Source organism: Amblyraja radiata, chromosome 6, assembly GCF_010909765.2.
Source record: "Amblyraja radiata isolate CabotCenter1 chromosome 6, sAmbRad1.1.pri, whole genome shotgun sequence".
Taxonomy (NCBI): Eukaryota; Metazoa; Chordata; class Chondrichthyes; order Rajiformes; family Rajidae; genus Amblyraja; species Amblyraja radiata.
The window spans coordinates 16,334,559-16,354,294 of record NC_045961.1 but is presented as its reverse complement, the minus strand read 5'-3'; the positions used below and the strand labels follow the sequence as shown (position 1 = coordinate 16,354,294).

Sequence of the window (19,736 nt, the reverse complement as noted above, 5' to 3'; positions counted from 1 at the left end):
TGTTTCTTAATTTTGTTTAATCCATAGTTTATGTTTGGATTCATTGGGTTTATTATTGATTATGAAGTGAGTCTCAGATTTCCAAGCATTTATTGAATTTATTGGCTCATATAAAAGCCAATCCAGCTAAATTTACTATCCAGTACATCAAGAAGTATTGGGTAGAAGAAAAAAAAATCAGGTCACAAATCAGACTTTCTGCCGAAGGCACTGGAATTCTCTGCCACAGAAGGCAGTGGAGGCCAATTCACTGGATGTATTCAAAGTTAGATATAGCTCTTAGGGCTAATTGAATCAAGGGTTATGGGGAGAAGGCAGGAACGAGGTACTGATTTTGGATGATCAGCCATGATCATATTGAATGACGCTGCTGGCTCGAAGGGCCGAATGGCCTACTCCTGCACCTATTTTCTATGTTTATCAGAGTGGCTGGCAAAATACCAGGCTTTGGAGCTTTAAAAAAAAAAAAGGAAAATGGTAGAAATACTTAGCAGGGCAGGCAGCATCTGTGGAGAGAGATAGAATCATAGAGCGTGGAAACGGGTCCCTCTTGGAAACACAACCTGCCCAACTGATCAACATGTCCTATCTACACTCGTCCCACCTGCCTGCATTTGGACCTTATCCCTCTAAACCTATCCTAGAATTTATCCCTACATCTAGAGTTAACATAAAAGAAAGGACAATGTGCTGGAATAATTCAGAAGGTCAGGTAGCATCTCTGGAGACCATGGAATAGGGGACGTTTCGCCAACGCTGAGCTGCCAGGATATGTCTGAGAATATTAGCGACTCCTCTTGAGGCAAGGTGGAAGTGCAGGGAGAAGCCTGAGATCACACTGCCTCCTCTTTTAAGACCAGGATTGAGCTGCTGAGACATGCCTGAGATTGCTGGCACTGCTGCACATATGCTCTGATGATCAGCGCCCTCTTGTGGTCCTTGACTTTTTTGTCACTGCAAATAACAGATAACAAGCGAGTTAACCATACAGCGAGTGTTGGTGTGGTCACAGCCAGAACCATTGTCATCCCTGACGCCACACTACTTATAAAATCTTTTTGGATTTCCCTTAATATTATCTGCCAGAGCTTTCTCCTGTTCTCTTTTTGCCCTCCTGATTTCATTATGAAGTATGATTCCCAGTTCCTGAAATTCCTCCAGTGATACACTTAATCCCAGCTACCTTTGCCTGTCCCAAGCCACCTTTTTCCTGACCCCAGCACCTCAATTTCTTTCATCACCCAAGCTTCCTTATGCCCACCTGCCTTGCCCCTCACTTTAACAGGAATATGCATGCCCTGAACTTATCATCATACTTTTAAAAGCATCCACTTTCAGGGTGTCCCTTTGCCTGCAAACAACCTACTTCAATCAACTTGAGCAAGGTCCTGTTGAATATCAAATTTGGCCTTGCCCTAATTGAGAATTTCTTATCTCGTGGGGCACATCCTGCCTTTATCCATAGCTATCTGGAAGCTAATAGAACGGTAGTTGCTTGTCCCAAAAGGCCCGCCCATGAACGTGTCAGTCACTTGCCCATCCCAATTTCCTCAGAGTAGATCAAGTTTTGCCCTCTCCTGTGCAGGAGTCCTACCTGTCTCTCTATGTACAGCCAAAGTAAATTTTCCTTTCACAAACTCCACCATTGCTAAGCCTTCTGCACTATGACATTCTGTGTCAATATATTCTACTGTATATTGTTATAGTTAGGTTACTATAACAACCTTATTAGTCTTGCGGCTGCTCACATTCTCCTAGCATATTTGCTCGTCTAATTCCTGTTGACTATTTGGTGGCCTGCAATACACCCCAGCAAGGTAATCATTCCCTTTTTATTTCTCACCTCCACCCATACAACCTCACTGAGTGAACTATCAACAATGTCATTTCGGGCTACTGTCGTGACTTTCTTCTTAATCAATAAAGCAACACACCCTCCTCTTTTACCCCCACTTTTATAATTTAGAGATACAGCACAGAAACAGGCACTTCAGCCTCTGGAGTCTGCGCCAACCAGAGATCACCCGGTACACCAGCACTATCCTGCACACTAGGGACAATTTAAAAACTTTACCAAAGCTAATTAACCTACAAATTTGTACACCTTTGGTATGAGGGAAGAAACCAGATCACCCGGGAAAAACCCACACGGTCACAGGAAGAATGTACAAACCCTGTACAGACAGCACCCATTGTCAGGATCGAACCCAGGGCTCTGGTTATGCAAGGCAGCAACTACTGCTTCGCCACCGTTCTTCGGTGGGACATGGACAGTTGATGTTACGGGTTGGAACTGTTCCTCCGGACTGAGAGTGGAGCGGGTGGGGCTAGAATTAGCAATACGATAAGTGGATAAAGGTGAGAAGGGATGGATTGGTGAATGGAGTCAGTTGAGGAGGGATGAATTGATGAATGGCAGTGAAAAGAGGAATGGATTGGTAGATGGGGGTCAGAGGTATGAGAAAGGGTGAATATAACAACAGATACTGGGACATGTTTGGTGGAGGTAACAGAGCTCGAGAGAGAGATGATATAAATGGGAGATGAAATTTGGGAACAAATAAGGAAGGGATTGTGGGCCGATCACAACAGAGGGGAATGGGACCTTATAAGACGAATGTTTGGGTGAGGGGCAGATGGAGTGGGCAGGGGAGAAGAAGGGTGGGAAGGGGTGAAGTATTTATGGGAAGAAAAGGTATGTGCGGGAAATTAGATGAACTAGGGGGAACCGGTTAACTGAAAGAAGAGAATTGTTCTTGTTGTTGGGTTGCACAGTATATAACCGAGGTGGAACATGAGGTGCTGTTTCTCTAGATTGTTTGATCTTGCCCTGGCAGTGAAGGAAGCAGGGGACAGACAGGTTGTCAAGGAAATGGTACCGGTATTAAAATGGCTCCAGGCGGCTATGCAGACAGTGCAAATGCTCAAAAAAAGCCATCACCTAGCCTGCACTAGATCTCGCATATGTTGAGCTTCACCTATGTGGAGGCCTTAATGGGACCACAATGTTTAGAGTTTATCCAGCAATGTACCCCTCTTCATCTGCATCAACCTTGCCCATAGTAGTGACATAGTAGTAATAAACAGAGGTTTAAGATGAAGGGGGAAAAATTTAACCAGAAACCAGGGGTAACTTTTTCACACAATGAGTGGTGGCTGTATGGAACAAACTGCCAGATGAGTAGTTGAGGCAAGGACTATCCCATTTAATAAACAGTTAGACAGGTACATGGATAGGACAGGGTTCGAGGGATAGGGACCAAACGTGGGCAGGTGGGATTAATGCAGCAGGGGCATGTTGGCCAATGTGCGCAAGTTGGGGCAAAGGCCCTTTTTCCACGCTGTATCACTATGACTCTAAAAGCTTGCATGAAACTGTCATCGTGCCAAGGGCTTGCACAGGGTGGAATTTGTGAAATGTGTCCGGGAAAGTTTCCTCAGACAATATATAGATACCCCTACTTGGGAGAGGGCAAAGCTGGATTTGCTCTTGGGAAATTGGGACCAGCGACCACTGTTCTATTAACTTTAAGATAGTTGTGGATAAAGACAGGACGGGCCCTCAAGTTAAATTCTGAATTAGGGCATGGCTAACTTTGGTATTTGGTAGGAACTTACGCAAGTTGATTGGAGTAGAATGTTTGCCAGCAGAAGAACATCCGGTAAATGAGATATTTTTTAAAGTGTGCCAAGAGTTCAGGTCCATTGGGAATTCTCCATCAACAAGGCTAGAGAGGCTCGTGCATGTTCCTGTTAGAATGAAGGGTGAAGCAGATTGAAGTAAGGAAGCTTGGATGACAAGAGAACTTGAGGCTCTGGTCCGGAAAAATGAACTGGTATCGGAGGCTGGGATCAAATGTATCCCAGGAGGAGTTTCGGACACTGAGGAGCATACTTAAGCAGGAATCAGAGGGACAAAAAGGGGGCAGGAGATAGCTCTAACTATCAGATAATATCAAGGGAAATCCAAAGAGATTTTAGAAATAGATTCAAGGAAAGTGTTTACCAGCATTTTTTAGTCTATCATCAGTTTAAACCAACATCTGCAGTTCCTTCCTCCACATGACATCCTTTATGTAGCTAGATGATCAGAACCATACTCTGTACTCCAAGTGTGTCACGATCACTTGTACATTTGTAACATGACATCCAAACTCCCGTACTCAATGCATTGATGGATGAAGGCAAGCATACCACACATTTTCTTCACCACCCTGTCTGCCTGTATTGCCAATTTCAAGGAAATGTGCACCAGCACTCCTAGATCTCTCAATTCTACAACAATCTCCAGGACGTTACCACTTACGGTGCATATCCTACCCTGGTTTAACCTTTCCGAAATACAACATCTCACACTTACATTTCTAAGACACATATTACAAAATCTGTCAGGAGTAACTAAATGGCATAATCCATTCCAATGTTTTCCAATCATTGTCATCTGGCTTTGGAATCAGATAGTAAACTTATTCATAAGTGAGGCCTTTCTGCACAACATGGAAACTTCAGGCAGTTCATTTCTCCCTGAAGCCCATATTTCCAGGAAGTGAGTTCAGCTGCTCAAGTTCACACTGAGGATTTCAGAGCTTGTTTTACCGTTGGATTTACTCTTAAGCTGAAATGTACATTTCATCTCAATGTCACATGAAGTTTAGAATAGCAAGTGATTAGACATAGAATATAGAACAGTACGCCATAGAACAGGCCCTTTGGCCCATCATGTCTGTGTCAAACATGATGCCTCAAGACCAACTTTTCATTGCCTGCACAATGTCTATATCCCTCCATTCTCTGCATATCTATACGTCTTTCTAAAAGTCTCTTAAACGCCTGTATCAAATCTGTCTCTACCACCGCACCCAGCTGCATGTTCCAGGCACTCACCACCCACTGCATAAAAAAAACTTGCCCTGCTCATCACTTTTAAACATTGCCCACATCACCTTAAAATTGTACCCTCTCATATTTAATATTTCCTTCCAAGGAAAAAGTTCTGACTGTCTACCCTCTGTAAGCCTCTAATGATTGTATATACTGTACTTCAATCAGAGATCAATGTAACCTCTGTCATTCCAGAGAATACAGCTGACACCCCCCTCATCCAGGCATCATTCTCGTAAAAGTCCTCTCGCTTTTCTAAAGCCTCCACATCTTTCCTGTATTGGGGCGACAAGAACTGCGTGCAAAACTCGAAATGCAGCCTTACCAAAGAACTACAAAACTGCATTATGCCTTCCTGACTTACACTCAATGCCCTGACCAATGAAGGCAAGCATGTCAAATGCCTTCTTTCACCACTCTATCTACTTGTTAAGAATGAGATAGGATTTACAGATATCATTTGAGAGAACAGCATTCACACCAATATTAAGTTAAGAAGATATAAATTGATGCAAGATAGTTATGGAATATGGGTGGATACTGAGGTGGATAGCAAGTGCACATCAGAAAGTATGACAATCCATTTACAATAAATAAACACATCCATTCTCTACAATTTTGATCTTCAGCCTGACCTTTTAACTTGCACAGTCATCCCTTTTGACATTCCTTAATAATCCTTCCTTTCATCTTCAATTCCCTCATACTGGGTCTTTTCTGGACATATTTTATCTCAATGTTCAGTTCTTCTGAAAGATTTGCTGTATTCAGCATTCGAGTAGATCTCAGCTTGCCTATCCATGGAATGCTTTGCTTCTTCCAATTGGGAGGCTAGCTCCCATCTGATCAAACACAGGCCACACAGTAGCACAGCTGGTAGAGCTGCTACTTAGCAGCGTCAGAGACCTGAGTTCGATCCTGACCTTGGGTGGTGTGTGTGTGTGGAGTTTGCACATTCTCCGTCACTGGGTGGGGTTTCTACGGTTTCTATCCACATCCCAAAGTCGTGCATTGTAGGTTAATTGGCCTCTGTAAAATTATCCCTCGTGTGTTGGGAGTGGTTGATGGTCACCATGGGCCAAAGGGCCTGTTCCATGATGTAATGCTAAACTAAACATGCCCAACATATCTACTTGTTGCTGGTAATTTCAAATGGATAAATGTATTTCATTGGGTTAATGTTCAATGGCAAATATATACAGTAGCATAATTTACATTTGTTTAACTCCATGGGGGTCATAGACAATAGGTGCAGGAGTAGGCCACTCGGCCCTTTGAGCCAGCACCACCATTCAATGTGATCATCCCCAATCAGTACCCCGTTCCTGCCTTCTCCCCATATCCCCTGACTCCGCTATCTTTAAGAGCCCTATCTAGCTCTCTCTTGAATGTATCCAGAGAACTGGCCTCCACCACTCTCTGAGGCAGAGAATTCCACAGACTCACAACTCTCTGTGAGAAAAAGTGTTTCCTTGTCTCCGTTCTAAATGGCTTACCACCATATTCTTAAACTGTGGCCCCTGGTTCTGGACTCCCCCAACATCGGGAACATGTTTCCTGCCTCTAGCATGACCAAACCCTTAACAATCTTATATGTTTCAATAAGATTCCCTCTCATCCTTCCAAACTCTAGAGTGCACAAGCCCAGCCGCTCCATTCTCTCGGCATATGACAGTCCCGCCATCCCGGGAAATAAACTTTTAAACCTACGTTGCACTCCCTCAATTGCAAGAATGTCCTTCCTCAAATTAGGGGACTAAAACTGCACACAATACTCCAGGTGCGGTCTCTCTAGGGCCCTGGACAACTGCAGAAGGACCTCTTTACTCCTATACTCAACTCCTCTTGTTATAAATGCCAACATGCCATTCACTTTCTTCACTGCCTGCTGTACCTGCATGTTTACTTTCATTTTCTGACGAACAAGGACCCCCAGATCCAGTTGTACATCCCCTTTTCCCAACTTGACACCATTTAGATAGTAATCTGCCTTCCTGCTACCAGTTGATAACCTCACATTTATCCACATTAAACTGCATCTGCCATGTATCTGCCCACTCACCCAACCTGTCCAAGTCACCCTGCATTCTCATTGATACAAATACATCGATAGATGATCCTGAACACATCATCAGTGATGTAACCTAGGGTCATTGGGTGTTTCGGGTCTTTCAACATCAGACACCCTCACCCAGGCGACCCAGCCGTGGTTGATCAGACCACGACTTGTGTTCAGGTGGCAATCGCTCCTCCCCATAGACCTCCTCTCCTGATCCAGAGCCATCTTGGTGCCTTCTCCGCTGCCTCTGTGGTGTTCTTGATGGCCCTTCTCCTTGCCACTCCGTTGATGCCCAGTGCATTCAAGGCTTTGTAGAGCGATTGCCCTACAAAACCTCTGCAGCCATCCTCGATGGGCATACACCTTGCCTTCCAGCCCTGCTTACGGCAGTCTATGACCAGCTCTTCATACTTGGCCATCTTCCTCTCGTGGGCCTCCTCCAGACGGTCCTCCCACGGCACTGTCAGTTCCAACAAGACGATGTTTTTGGTCGCCTCTGAGACCAGGAGGATATCTGGCCTCAGGGTGGTCGTGGCAATGTGCTGTGGAAACTTCAGCTGTTTCACCAGGTCTACGGAAAGCTGCCAGTCCTGCGCAGTTGCCAGGATTACTGACTGATTCCTGGCTGCTGTGGTTCTTGGCAGCAGCACTCCGGCCTTCACGAAGGTGATCATCTGGGTGGTGGGGCGTTCTCGTCTGCAGCTGCTGATTCCCATGCTGATGGCTTCTGCAATGGGTTTGAGAACCTGGTCGTGATGCCATGTGTACCGGCCCTGCCCAAGAGACTTGCTCAGGATGTGTTCAGCTCAGCTCAGGATGTGTTCCAACGTCCCCTTGCCTGAGCATTGCGGGCAATCTGGAGATTCCGCTTTGCCCCAGATGAAGAGGTTTGATGGGCTGGGCAGGACATCATACACTGCCTGGACCAGGAACTTGATGCGCTGTGGTTCAGCCTGCCAGAGCTCAGTCCATATGACTTTTCGGTCCATGGCCTGCTCCCACCTTGTCCAGGCTCCCTGCTGCCTCAATCCAACTGCTCTGGTACACCTCTCCTCCTCCACCACTGCCCTCACTTCCTCCTGGACCAGCCTGCGCCTCTCCTTCCCCTTGGCCTTGTCAAACTGGGGAGATGGGAAGATTCCCAGGCCTGCTCTTCCCCGAGTCACTGCTCCCACCAGGACTCTGTGGCGTATCCGGGACTCTGCTTGCAGCATGGCTTCGCCGGCTCTCCACTTCCTCACAGTTTTCACCTCCACCCCTGCTTGAGCCACCTTGGGGTCGCTGGAGTCCCTGTACGTCATCACCTCTCTGGCCCGAGTCACCTTGAACTCCTCCTCCAGGGACTTCAGGGGCAGCTGGAGCTTGGTGTTATTTCCGTAAGGGCATAGCATCCTCCTCACAGTTCACACTGCCACCCAGCTTTCATGTCATCTGCAAATTTGCTAACGTTACTTAGGGATACCAGGTACTCTGGACAGGTGTCCCCGAGTAATCTGTTGGCTTTTAAGCAGAATATTTGGGTTTTATTCTCAGTGATGTTGCCTGATTTACTGAACATTTCTCATCTTTAATCTATCTAATGCAATAAAGAATATAATCCAAACTAATTAGTGCGGGTTTTTATTTCGGTAAGAATTAAGCACCTGTTAATAAAAGTTATGCTTCTGCCACAGTCCTGGTTGGAGCACGCCTGGGAATACCACAAGCTGTAACTCAGCGGGTCAGGCAGCATCCCCGAGAGAAGGAATGGGTGACGTTTCGGTGGAGATCCTTCTTCAGACTGAGAGTCAGGGTAGAGGGAGACTAGAGATATGGGTGAGGTCAGTAGATCAAGGCAGATGATGGTCAAGGAAATGGAGAATGGGTTCATTGTTGGCTGAGGGGGAAGCTGACAAGGAGGCATACATACAATCAGTAAAATTAATACGATACAATTTATTTGTCATTTGGACCCCTTGAGGTCCAAACGAAATGACGTTTCTGCAGCCATACATTACAAACAAATAGACCCAAGACACAGCATAATTTACATAAACATCCATCACATTGCTGTGATGGAAGGCCAAAAAAACTTTAAGTTTAAACTTTAAAAAAATTAGGAGGACAGTGAAACTAGTCAGAGAACTAGGGTGGGGGCGGGACAGAGAGTAAAGCAGCATCTGCAGTTCCTTCCTACACAAACTACATGAAGGTCTGGGCACACGTTTTAAATATGAGCCGATAATACACTTACGAACATGCAACGTCCAACACAAGATACGCGGTTCCGCTAATGCCAGAGCTGCACGTCCTGAACCTTGCACAGTGTGGGTGGGACCTTCAATCGTCGCTATCGAATCAAGTCAGTGTGTGTCACCAAGCCTCTTGTGATCCAATCCGAATAAACCACGATTGACCGTGCGAAATTTCGTGTTGAAATCGGGGTATTCTGAAGTCGGCTCTCAATTCACCCCCCGGCACCGGGCAAGGCATCTAAACCAGGTGGATGTAGAAGCTGCGGTGCGGGCAAGCAAGCAATTGGACGTGTGCTGGTCGGTGGCAACGGAACAGAGGGCTCAGTGCGGGCTGCCATGGCTTTATAGTGGAGGAAACTGACGCTGAAACAACAGCGGCAGAAGAGGTCGAGGAGCCGGGTTCACGACTTACCTCTTCGCCGGAGGATCTGAAGGAGCTCACTGCCTGTTGCCGTGAAGGAGCCCCAGACCGCGGCCTTGCCCCGGGCCTCCGCCGTGAAGGAGCTCCAGGCCTGTTTCCGTGAAGGAGCCCCAGACCGCTGCCTTGCCCCGGGCCTCCGCCGTGAAGGAGCTCCAGGCCTGTTTCCGTGAAGAAGCTCCGGGCCGCTGCCTTGAAGGAGCCCTAGGCCGCGGTCGGGATGGTGGCACCACGGGCATGTCTGTCCAAAGTGTTCTCCTATGTCCCCTTCCTGCTGGTTCTCATCGATCTTCAGTGTGAAGGTAGGGAGGAGGAGGAGGAGGAGGAGGAGGAAGCGGCATTGCTGCTGCTGCTGTGTGTGTGTGTGTGTGTGTGGGAGGGGAGTGTAGGCCGGGCGCCGAGTTATCGACATCTCACTTGTGACATTTAGTCAAACTTTTTATAAATTCCCCTCCGGTTTAACTCTGCCCGGCGCGTCAGTTGCAACAACCCTTCGCCAAGTGATGGAATCGATAAGTGAGTGAATGTCGGCAATATTGAAGGCATAGGGCCCGACGTAAAACGATGCGAGGGGGGTGGACACCCATGTTGCTGTTGGAAGCTCTGCCTCCCGTTGCTGAGGGGCATCAATGTCTTGTGTTGCTTTAATTAAAATAAGCATGTCCCAGTGATAAATTGAGTCTCCAAACGCTCTTCTCTTCCTATATGTCAATCCTGATGATAATGCTCTGATCTGCTACGTTAAAACGCGGAGAAGGCAATGATTTTATTGTTTATTATTGTATTATATAGCTTAATGTCTTTCTGAAGGTAACTTAAGGTATCTTAATGTATTTCTGAAGGTAGCTTAATGTTTTGCTGAGGTGTTCCCGTTCACGAAGTAGGTTTTTGCAAATGATAACTGTTTAAATTTTGGTCATAATACAGAAATGTAACACCTGATCTTAACCAGTTGATAAAATAACTTGCTACCCTATTTGGATAAATGTGTGGAGGAGGTTTTAACTGGAAGAGCAGAGTGGAATGGGGTTAATTAGATAGACATAAAATGTTGGAGTAACTCAGTGAGTCAGGTAGCATCTCTGGAGAAAAGGAATAGTTGAGGTTTAGGGACGACACCCTTCAGATTGTGGGGAGATGAGAGACATGAAAATGTACAAAGGACAAATGGATGAAAATGATGTAAAAGGACAAATCTACGATGATCATGGGAAGGTGGAACCCACAATGGTCCATTGTTGGCTGTGGAGAAGGTGATAACAAGTGAAACTAAGCAATATGATAGTGGAACTAGCAGGACGACTAGAGTGGGGGAGGGACTGAGCGAGGGAATGCAAAGAAATGAGAGAAATCAATATTCATACCACTGGGTTGTAAATTGCTCAAGTGAAATATGAAGTATTGTTCCTCCAACTTGCTTTTGGCCTCACTCTGACAGAAAGGTTGGTATGGGAAGGTGAGCTAGTGTTTGGCACTCAGGAGATTGCTTAGGCCAAGGCAGTCTATCCACACCTTGAACAACGGATGCAGTCGATGAGGTTGGAGATGCAAGTGAATCTCTGCCTCACCTGAAAGGACTGTCGGGGTCCCTGGACAGAGTCGAGGCAGGAGGTATAAAGACCCTGTACCCCTATTTGGTAATCATTGTCGGTGGTCATTATAGTTCCGTACAGTGAAGTCCCTGCCCAAAGTGTGAATGGTCAGAGAGATTATTAGATTTGGTAGCAAGGAAAATAGAATTTTGATAATTCCCGAGTACAATTAATGTCAACAAATACACTGTATTTCCAGTGACTTTTGTCATGCCATAGGATCATTAAAAAATTGTTTCAGTTCAATTCAATTTAGTTTATTGTCACGTGTACCAAGGTACAGTGAAAAGCTTTTGTTATGTGCCATCCAGTCAGCAGAAAGACAATGCATGATTACAACCATGCCATTTATAATGTATAGATACATGATAAGTGATATTCAACTTTCGGTTTTTAAATTTGTAGGCACTGATGCTTTTTAAATCTGCCAGGCTTTTTGCTTTTGCAGGCACTGAATTCCACATTCACCTGACCCAGCAAACTACTTTCTATGGGTTTGTGCATCTTCTGATCAGGAGGCAGTTCCAGTACTCCCAGCAATCCCAATTTCAGGGCTTATAGGTGGTCTGTTGACTTTCACTCGATCATGTAGTAGGGCCCATTGGATAAAAAGCAAAAAAAAACATATAAGCTTAACATCAGAATGCTCCATGATTCAATGCTGAGGGTGGTTGTAGATTGGCACACCTGGTGGAAACCCACATGGTTACAGGGAGAACATGCAAACTCCACTCAGACAGCAACAGGATCAGACCTGGTTCTCTGGTACTGTGAGGCAGTAGCTCTACCAGCTGCACCACTGTGCTATGCTTTGTTAACAATATACTGGAATGCCTGCTTTTCTTGGGGTCATGGCTGATGCATTCAAGTAACGTTTTGCAGCCCAACACTACATCATTTCTGTAACTGATCAAACGTGGTGCTGTCACGTTTTTCATGGTTTACTATGTTCATTGCATAAAAGGCATATTATTTTGTAGTTAAATTCCAGTGGCAAAACTATAGTGAAAACATTTAGAGATATGGTATCAACTTGGCCATAACTCTAAAAGCATTAGCAATAAGGTTGTTGAATTAATACAACTTGATATATATAGTTGGGATATTGTTGATATTAGGGGACCCTGACTGTGTCATGATTAAGCATGACTATTTCATTAAAATGGAGAGTGGCAGAAGCAAGGGTCTTGAATCTAACAAAATAAACTGTATGAGGTGGGACCTGGTTATGATAATGTGGGAATGTTGCTTATCCAAGCATGGATGATTGGTACAAAATGTATGTGAAATATATGAACCCTTTATCCCTGTCAGTACAAAAATATGTTGGGGAAAGATGGCTCAACTGTGACATAAGTCACAGTTGAGCCATCTTTCCCCAACATATTTTTGGGGAATATTAAATTAGGGATGTTATTAGACCCACAGAGGAGGTGCATATATTACTAGTAAAGGCAGTAGGCAATAAAATGGTGCAGTTTAGCATTCAGCAAAGGAGAACAAAAAGGTTTAAGGAGAAGCTGATGTATGAGGTCAGATTTGCAGGTGATATAATATAGCTTCTATAAATTAGTGAGGATGAAAAGGCTAATGAAGATAGATGTAGGTAACCTACAAACATAGGGCAAATTATAATTGGGAGCATAGTGGCAGAATATGTAGATTAGTTATAACCTCCTGGGTATTTTGGAACATGAGGGTTTACTGAGAGGGAGGAATTCAACATTTAAAAAAAAAAACAAGTGCTGGGGAAATTAGTCCACAACTCAATCCTGGAGAAACTCAGTGGAGCATGCAGCCCCTGTGGAGAAAATTGAGAGATAACATTTTGGGTAAGGATACTTCAGGCTGTCATTCCCTCTACAGCTGCTGCCTGACCTGCTGAGTTACTCCAGCACTTTGTGTTATGCTCAAGATTCCTGCAACTACAGTTCTTTATATCCATTTTACTGTTGGGGAAATTAACGGGGCTGAATATGGACTAATCCCCACTGCCTGAAAATCAGCATTTTAGAGCAGTAAAGGAAGTGGCCCTGAAAATAGTGGATGCACTGGTCATCTAGCAAATGTCTGTGGATTGTGAAGCAGTTTCTAAATATTGGATGATAGCAAACGTAATTTCACTATTTGTTAAAAGAAAAGGGAGGCGTTACTTTGTCAGTAGTTGGGGGAAATCCTAGACTTTTACAAAAATGTAATCGTGAAAACATGGAGAGCACTAACAGAATTGGATAAAGTCAGTATGGGTGTATGAAAAGGGCATCACGGTTAACAAATCACCTGGAGATTTTATTCTTTTGGAGAATGTAACCTGTGGGATATGCAAAAGAGAAGCAAAATACTTTTGATAAGGTCTCGCATAAAGGGTAAGTGTGCAGAAATGCATTTGTACTATTGCAGATTGAGTAGTTGACAGGAGTAACTGGTATTTTAATTTGGATGGCAACCAAAGCTACATGCTCAGTGTTTGGGCCATAGTTATTTGTAAGATATATAAAAAATATGATTAAAAGAAATGTGTAATGTTTCTCGATGAGACAAAGCTTAGTGGATGCTGTCGGAGGGGAATGTATGTTTCACCTCTACTCTGAATCTGGCTTTAATGGGACAGTGCACAAAGATAATCTCTTTAAGTGGTGAGTTTCATAAACTACTCTGCGTATTCAAGCCTTTTTCCAGTCAATACTGGTAAACAGTGAGAGGATGGCATGGTGACGAAGCAGTAGAGTTGTTGCATTTCAGCGCCAGAGACCCGGGTTCAATCCTGACCACTTGTACTGTTTGTACGGAGTTTGTACGTCTCCCCGTGATCTGCATGGTTCTTGAGTTTCTTCCCACACACCAAAGGCATGCAGGTTTGCAGGCTAGTTGGCTTGGTAAAATTATAAATTGTCCCTAGTTGTGTGTAGGATAGTGTAAGTGTGCGGGGAATCACTGGTTGGTGCGGACTTGGTGGGCCAAAGGGTCTGTTTCCTCGCTGTATCTCTAAACTAAACCCAAGGAGCCTCCATAACTCTCAGCACCATAGCCTTTTTTTTATTGTCGCGACACAATAGTTGCATGTGGATTTTGCTCGTTTAAAAATAATTAGGCGGTGATCAACTTCGTTCCCTCTTAATTAGAAAATCTAATGTCTTGCAAATGGGTGACTTTTCTTATCTCGTGAATTATTGCCCTCGGCCTGATTTACACCATTCTATGTTTATCTTATGAGTAGTACATTACAGGGACGGGTCCTTCAACCTACAATGGTGGTATTGAACATGTATCCAAGTTAAACTGATCTCATTTGCCTGTACATAATTCGTATTCCTTTATACCATGCACTTCCATGTGCCTATCTAAAAACCTCTTAAACATCACACTGGTATCTGCCTCCATCATCATCACCCCAGATAGTTCATTCCAGGCCCCCATTACTTGCTGTGTATAAAGAAAACTTGCCAAATGCATCTCCATTTAAACTTTCACCTGATAGCTTTGTCTTCTAGTGTTGGACATATCCACCGTGGGGGAAGATGGTTCTGACTGTCTACCCTATCTCTGCCTCTCATAATCTCGTGGTTGCCAAACACTTTAATTCCCCTTCCCATACTGACCTTTCTGTCCTAGGCCGCCTCCATTGTCAGAGTGAGGCCAAATGAAAATTTGGATGAACAGCATCTCGTATTTTACTTGGGCAGCTTGCATCCCAGAACCATCCTCCACTTCTTTGCCATGCTTCTGAGTCGCCTTGGACCATTCGTGATTGACCATCTCACCCTCTGACTTCGGTGCTTTTCAATCGGCATGGAGGTGTGGTATTAGCGGAAGTTTGGTCAAAATCTCTTTAATGTTTCATCTAATCATTTCATGGCTTAACAAATTTCACAGTTCCCACCTGTTCATCCGATAGTACCATCAATTCCTTTTTACCGATGGTGATCTGTCTCGTGAGACCCTGGTTATGACATGATGCCCACATAGGATGCTATTCCAGCTGTAATTTTCATACCATTTACCAAAGGAGGGGACACAATAATTTCCCTGCAATATAGCAACACTCTCAAAGGCGGTATTAGTTTTTGCATCAATTACAATTGCAGTTAATATAATGTGTATCCGCAACTAGGCTATATTACAATTATCATCTCTTCTGGACAGGCCCAGTGATTCTCTCCTTGATTACATCTATTCAACCTGATGCCCCTTTGGCTCTTAGTCAATTATTACAACATAGACTGGAGCATTATGTACCATTATCCAAGCTCCCTGTTTATATTGTCCAATATTATGCACTTGGTATAGTACGAAAGTCTTGCTCTTCAGCTGGTGCGGGACATGGAGAACAACTCCTATAATAAGTTCCCCAGCAGCATGGCAGACCTGATCCACATAGTCAGTGATTGTAGGTGGCAGTAAAGTTGTGTTTCCTGACTCCACTGTGTCAGTTGTTGAGTATCCAATTGGTGACATGATGGTTGGCTAATTGTAGAATGCCACATGTCACCTGGGACATAAGCCAGCTGTGATAGGCACGAAGCACCTGTTCTCTTTGCTCTTCATAAAAAGTATTCCTCGCTCTGTCTATCATTCTATTTATCGTTCCCTCGTACTGCTTGAGTATTTTAACTTCCTGAAAACATTTTTGCATCACTTCTCAAGCATTTTAAAATCCCATTGCTGCCACTCTCTATCGTCTCTCTCATCTGTTCTAATTGTTCACAGCCCTGCTACATCTATCATATAACTGGATATCACCGCTGCATATACTGCCCCCAGCAGGATTTATTTTTCCAAAATGGCACTGTTTTTGTGGTGACATTTCACAAGCAGAACAAGAGCAACAAATCAAATGGCAGTTTTGAACTTTTATGGATAAAATAAACTGCACGAATCAGTGCTGCCACTGACGAGCTGCTGGTCCATTTAAATGGATTAGTGCTATCGTGGTGTCCCGATGGCAATGGAGCTACTGATTGTAAGGGAATCCCCCATGGCAAGGAAATCCCAGTGCTTGAGGATCGCTGTTACGCAATGCCATGCTAGGAAAGACCAGGGAGATCACATTGTGTCGAGAAATGTGGTCGCTGGGGTTGGTCGCTGGGGTTTTACAAGATTGCAGCATGGGACCTTCATACCCTCCCAACCAATCCACTGGTCAATGTACGTCTCTAGAAAGTGAAGTTGAGGACTTGGGGGTAAAGAGAAAGGAGAAAATGCTGTATGCTCTTTACTTTAGACTTTAAAGATAGAATATGGAAACTGGGTCCTCGGCCCACTGAGTCTGCACCAACCAGCGATCCCCCTGCACACTAGCACTATCTTACACACTTCTTCTTGCGTATGGGGTGTACAGCCTAAAGTTGTAAGACAACTTGTTCTGTTAGATCTTCCGTTTGTGCACGCCAGGTTGATTGCATTCGTGGAAACAGAGTGGACCACGTGAAGGTTGCAATCTCCCACACCTCTTGCACACTAGGGACAATTTACAGAACCCAATTAACCTACAAATCTGTACATCTTTGGATTGTGGCAGAAACTGAAGCTCCTGGAGGAAAGCCATGTGGTCACAGGGAGAATGTACAAACTCCGTACAGACGGCAGCTGAGGTCAGGATTGAACCTGAGTCCCTGGTGCTGTAAGACAGGAACTTAACGCTGAGCTGCTGTGCTGTTCTGGAGACAGGGCTCCCCCCTGTTCTCTAGATTTGGCCCTCAAGTCTAAAAGTTTCTCTTTTCATCACATGGTCCGAATGGAGGCATTGGGGAGAGGCAGTGATGTCTGCATCGTGGTAAACTCTTCATGGTGCTCAGAAATAACAGTCTGGTCCATCTCCTGCTCTCCACACCCAAAACACTTGGCGGTAAAATGCCACCCCTTCCACCTCCAGAGGGAATTCGCCCCATCATCTTAACCGCGGCCTGCATCCTACCCCAGGCAGATGTCCATCTAGCACAGGAGGAGCTGCATGCCATGGTCAACAAACGCCAGATGCCTTTCTTATCGTAGCTGGGGACTTCAACAAAGCCGGCTTGAAAAGATCACTCCCAAGCTGCCGTCAGTACGTGATGTGTTCTGCAGCACCAGAGGAGAGTACACCTTCGACCACTGCTTTTCTGCCACCAGAGATACCTGTCGCTCCATCCCTTGCCCACACTTTGTGAAATCTGACCACCTGGCTGTGCTCCTTCTTGCATTTAAGCAGTGACTGAAGAGTGCAGCCCCAGCAGTGCTGCTCAGGGAGGGCAGAAGAACGAGTTGGTTGACTGGGTAATCCATAATTGGACATCAGACCTGAGCAAATATGCCACAGTTAGGGAATTGCATCTCTGCACGTCCCTTTGCAACTGGATCCTTGACTTCCCCAACAACAGAACAAATCGGTATGAACAAAATTCCTCCTCTATAACCATCAGCACAGCAGCACCTCAAGGCTTTGTGCTCAGACCCTTGCTCCACACACTTTATAGCCATGACTGTAGCGGGGCAGGGTTCCAACTCCATCTTTAAATTTGCAGATCACATCTGTTGTTGGACGTATTACTGATAACGATAAGTCGGAGTATAGAGGGAGATCGATTATCCAACTAGTGCCAGAACAGCAACCGGACTCTCATTGTCTGTAAAGCCAAGGAACTGATTGTTGACTTTAAAAGAGGAAGGCTGATGATCCACAAACCTGTCCACATCGACTGTTTGGTGGAGAGAATCAATAACTTCAAATTTCTGGGCATGCATATCTCTGAAGATCTGTCCTGGTGTTCTGACTGGTTGCATTATGGCTCCTCAAACTCTAATGCCTAAGAACGAAGGAGATGACAAAGTGGTGAACATTGCCCAGTCCATTATGGGTACTGACCACCCCACCATCGAAAGCATCTTCAGGAGGTGCTGTTTCAAAAAGGCAGCCAGCATCATGAAGGGTGCATGCCACCCTGGCCGCATTCTCATTTCATATGCTGGGAAGAAGGTATAAGAGCCTGAAAACTAACATCCAGGATTCAGGAACAGCTTCTTGCCAACAACCATATTGAGCAGTATAAACTCCAACTAAACTACGAACTGCCTGATTGCATCAGGGACTTTTGGATTTGTTTTCATTTTTACTTTTTAATTTATTGAACTTTTTGTGGTTTATTATGGTATCTACTGAATGCTATGTTTACAAATTTGTTGTGCTGCTGCAAGTAAAAATGTAATAGTTCTGTTACAAGACGTATGAGAATAGAGCTCTCTTGACTCTCTTGCCCTGTCTTCTATTCCTCTTGGGGATTTATGTGTTTTTATCCCTTTTCCAATAACTGCTCCCTTAGCAGAGACTGGAATTATTACTTTGTAGGTGTGGAGTACTATTCCGGAATGCTCAACGGCATGAGGTTGGGCATTATTTGAATAGGACAACAATTACAGGAATGGGGAACAAAGGTTGTTTGTTCTATCATTAGAAGGGTTGGGCCAAGTTATGACACTGCTTTATAGAGCTTTGGTACGGCTGCATTTGGAATATTATGTGCATTTCTAGTCACTCCATTATGGGAAGTATGTGGTGGCTTTGGAACGAGTGCAGAGGAGGTTTATCAGAATGATGCCTGGGTTGGGGAGGTATCAGCTACACAGAGAGGATAGATGTGGATGGTTTTCTTTAAAATGCTAAAGGTTGCAGGGAGACCTGATGTATAAAGTTATGAGCCATAGACAGTCAGAATTATTTTCCCAACTGGAAAAATTAAAACGAGGTCATAACTTTGAGGGGCAAAGTTTAAAATGTTTAAAACATTTTATTTACATAGAGTGATGAGTGCCTATAACTCGTTCTCAGGGTGGTGGTTGAAGCAGATACGTTAGTGAAATTTAAGAGACTTTTAGATAGATAGTATATAGATATGTAGGTAATGGATATTCCAGATATATGGGTTATGTGCAGATAGACAAATGATGGCCTTGGCATGGCCGTGTTTGGCACATACATTGTGGGCTGAAGGATTTGTTCTTGTGCTGTTCCGTTCTATGTTAATATGCTAAATTTATGCAGGCAATTGTATTTCTACCATGTGTAGGAAAGAACTGCACATGCTGGTTTAAATCGAAGGTAGACACAAAATGCTGGAGTAACTCAGCGGGCCAGGCAGCATCTCTGGAGAGAAGGAAAGGGTGGCGTTTCGGGTCGAGACCCTTCAGACTGATGTCAGGGGAGACGGCGGGACAAAGATAGAATGTAGTCGGAGAAAGTAAGACCAGTGGGGGGAGGGGATGGAGAGAGAAAGCAAGGACTATCAATGTTCATACAGCTGGGGTGTAAACTACAGAAGTGAAATATGAGATGCTGTTCCTCCAATTTGTGCTGGGCCTCACTGTGATAATGGAGGAGGCCCAGGACAAAAAGGCCAGATTGGGACTGGGCGGGGGAGTTGAAGTTCTGAGCTGAGATCAGGTATGTTAAGACGGACTGAGCGGAGGTGTTCACTTGGTGTCGGCGATGTAGAGAAGTTGACACCTGGAACAGCGGATACAGTAGATGAGGTTGAAGGAGGTGCAAGTGAACCTCTGCCTCACCTGGAAAGACTGTTTGG

At 44.7% G+C, this 19,736-nt stretch overlaps 1 protein-coding gene across 3 annotated transcripts in view; it reads left to right on the top strand.

Moving 5' to 3' along the window:
* The first annotated feature begins 9,345 nt into the window (after positions 1-9,345).
* Positions 9,346-19,736, top strand: part of dnajc3 (DnaJ heat shock protein family (Hsp40) member C3) — a 76,731-nt gene continuing 66,340 nt past the window's right edge. Inside the window, exons 1-2 of one of the 3 annotated variants that reach the window (XM_033022223.1) lie at positions 9,346-9,627; positions 9,685-9,894. In XM_033022223.1, coding sequence (XP_032878114.1) covers positions 9,813-9,894 — 82 coding nt within the window. In that variant the 5' untranslated portion in view covers positions 9,346-9,627; positions 9,685-9,812. Of the gene's footprint in view, positions 9,895-19,736 lie in introns of all 3 variants that reach the window. The other 2 variants (XM_033022222.1, XM_033022221.1) reach the window with 2 other exon arrangements.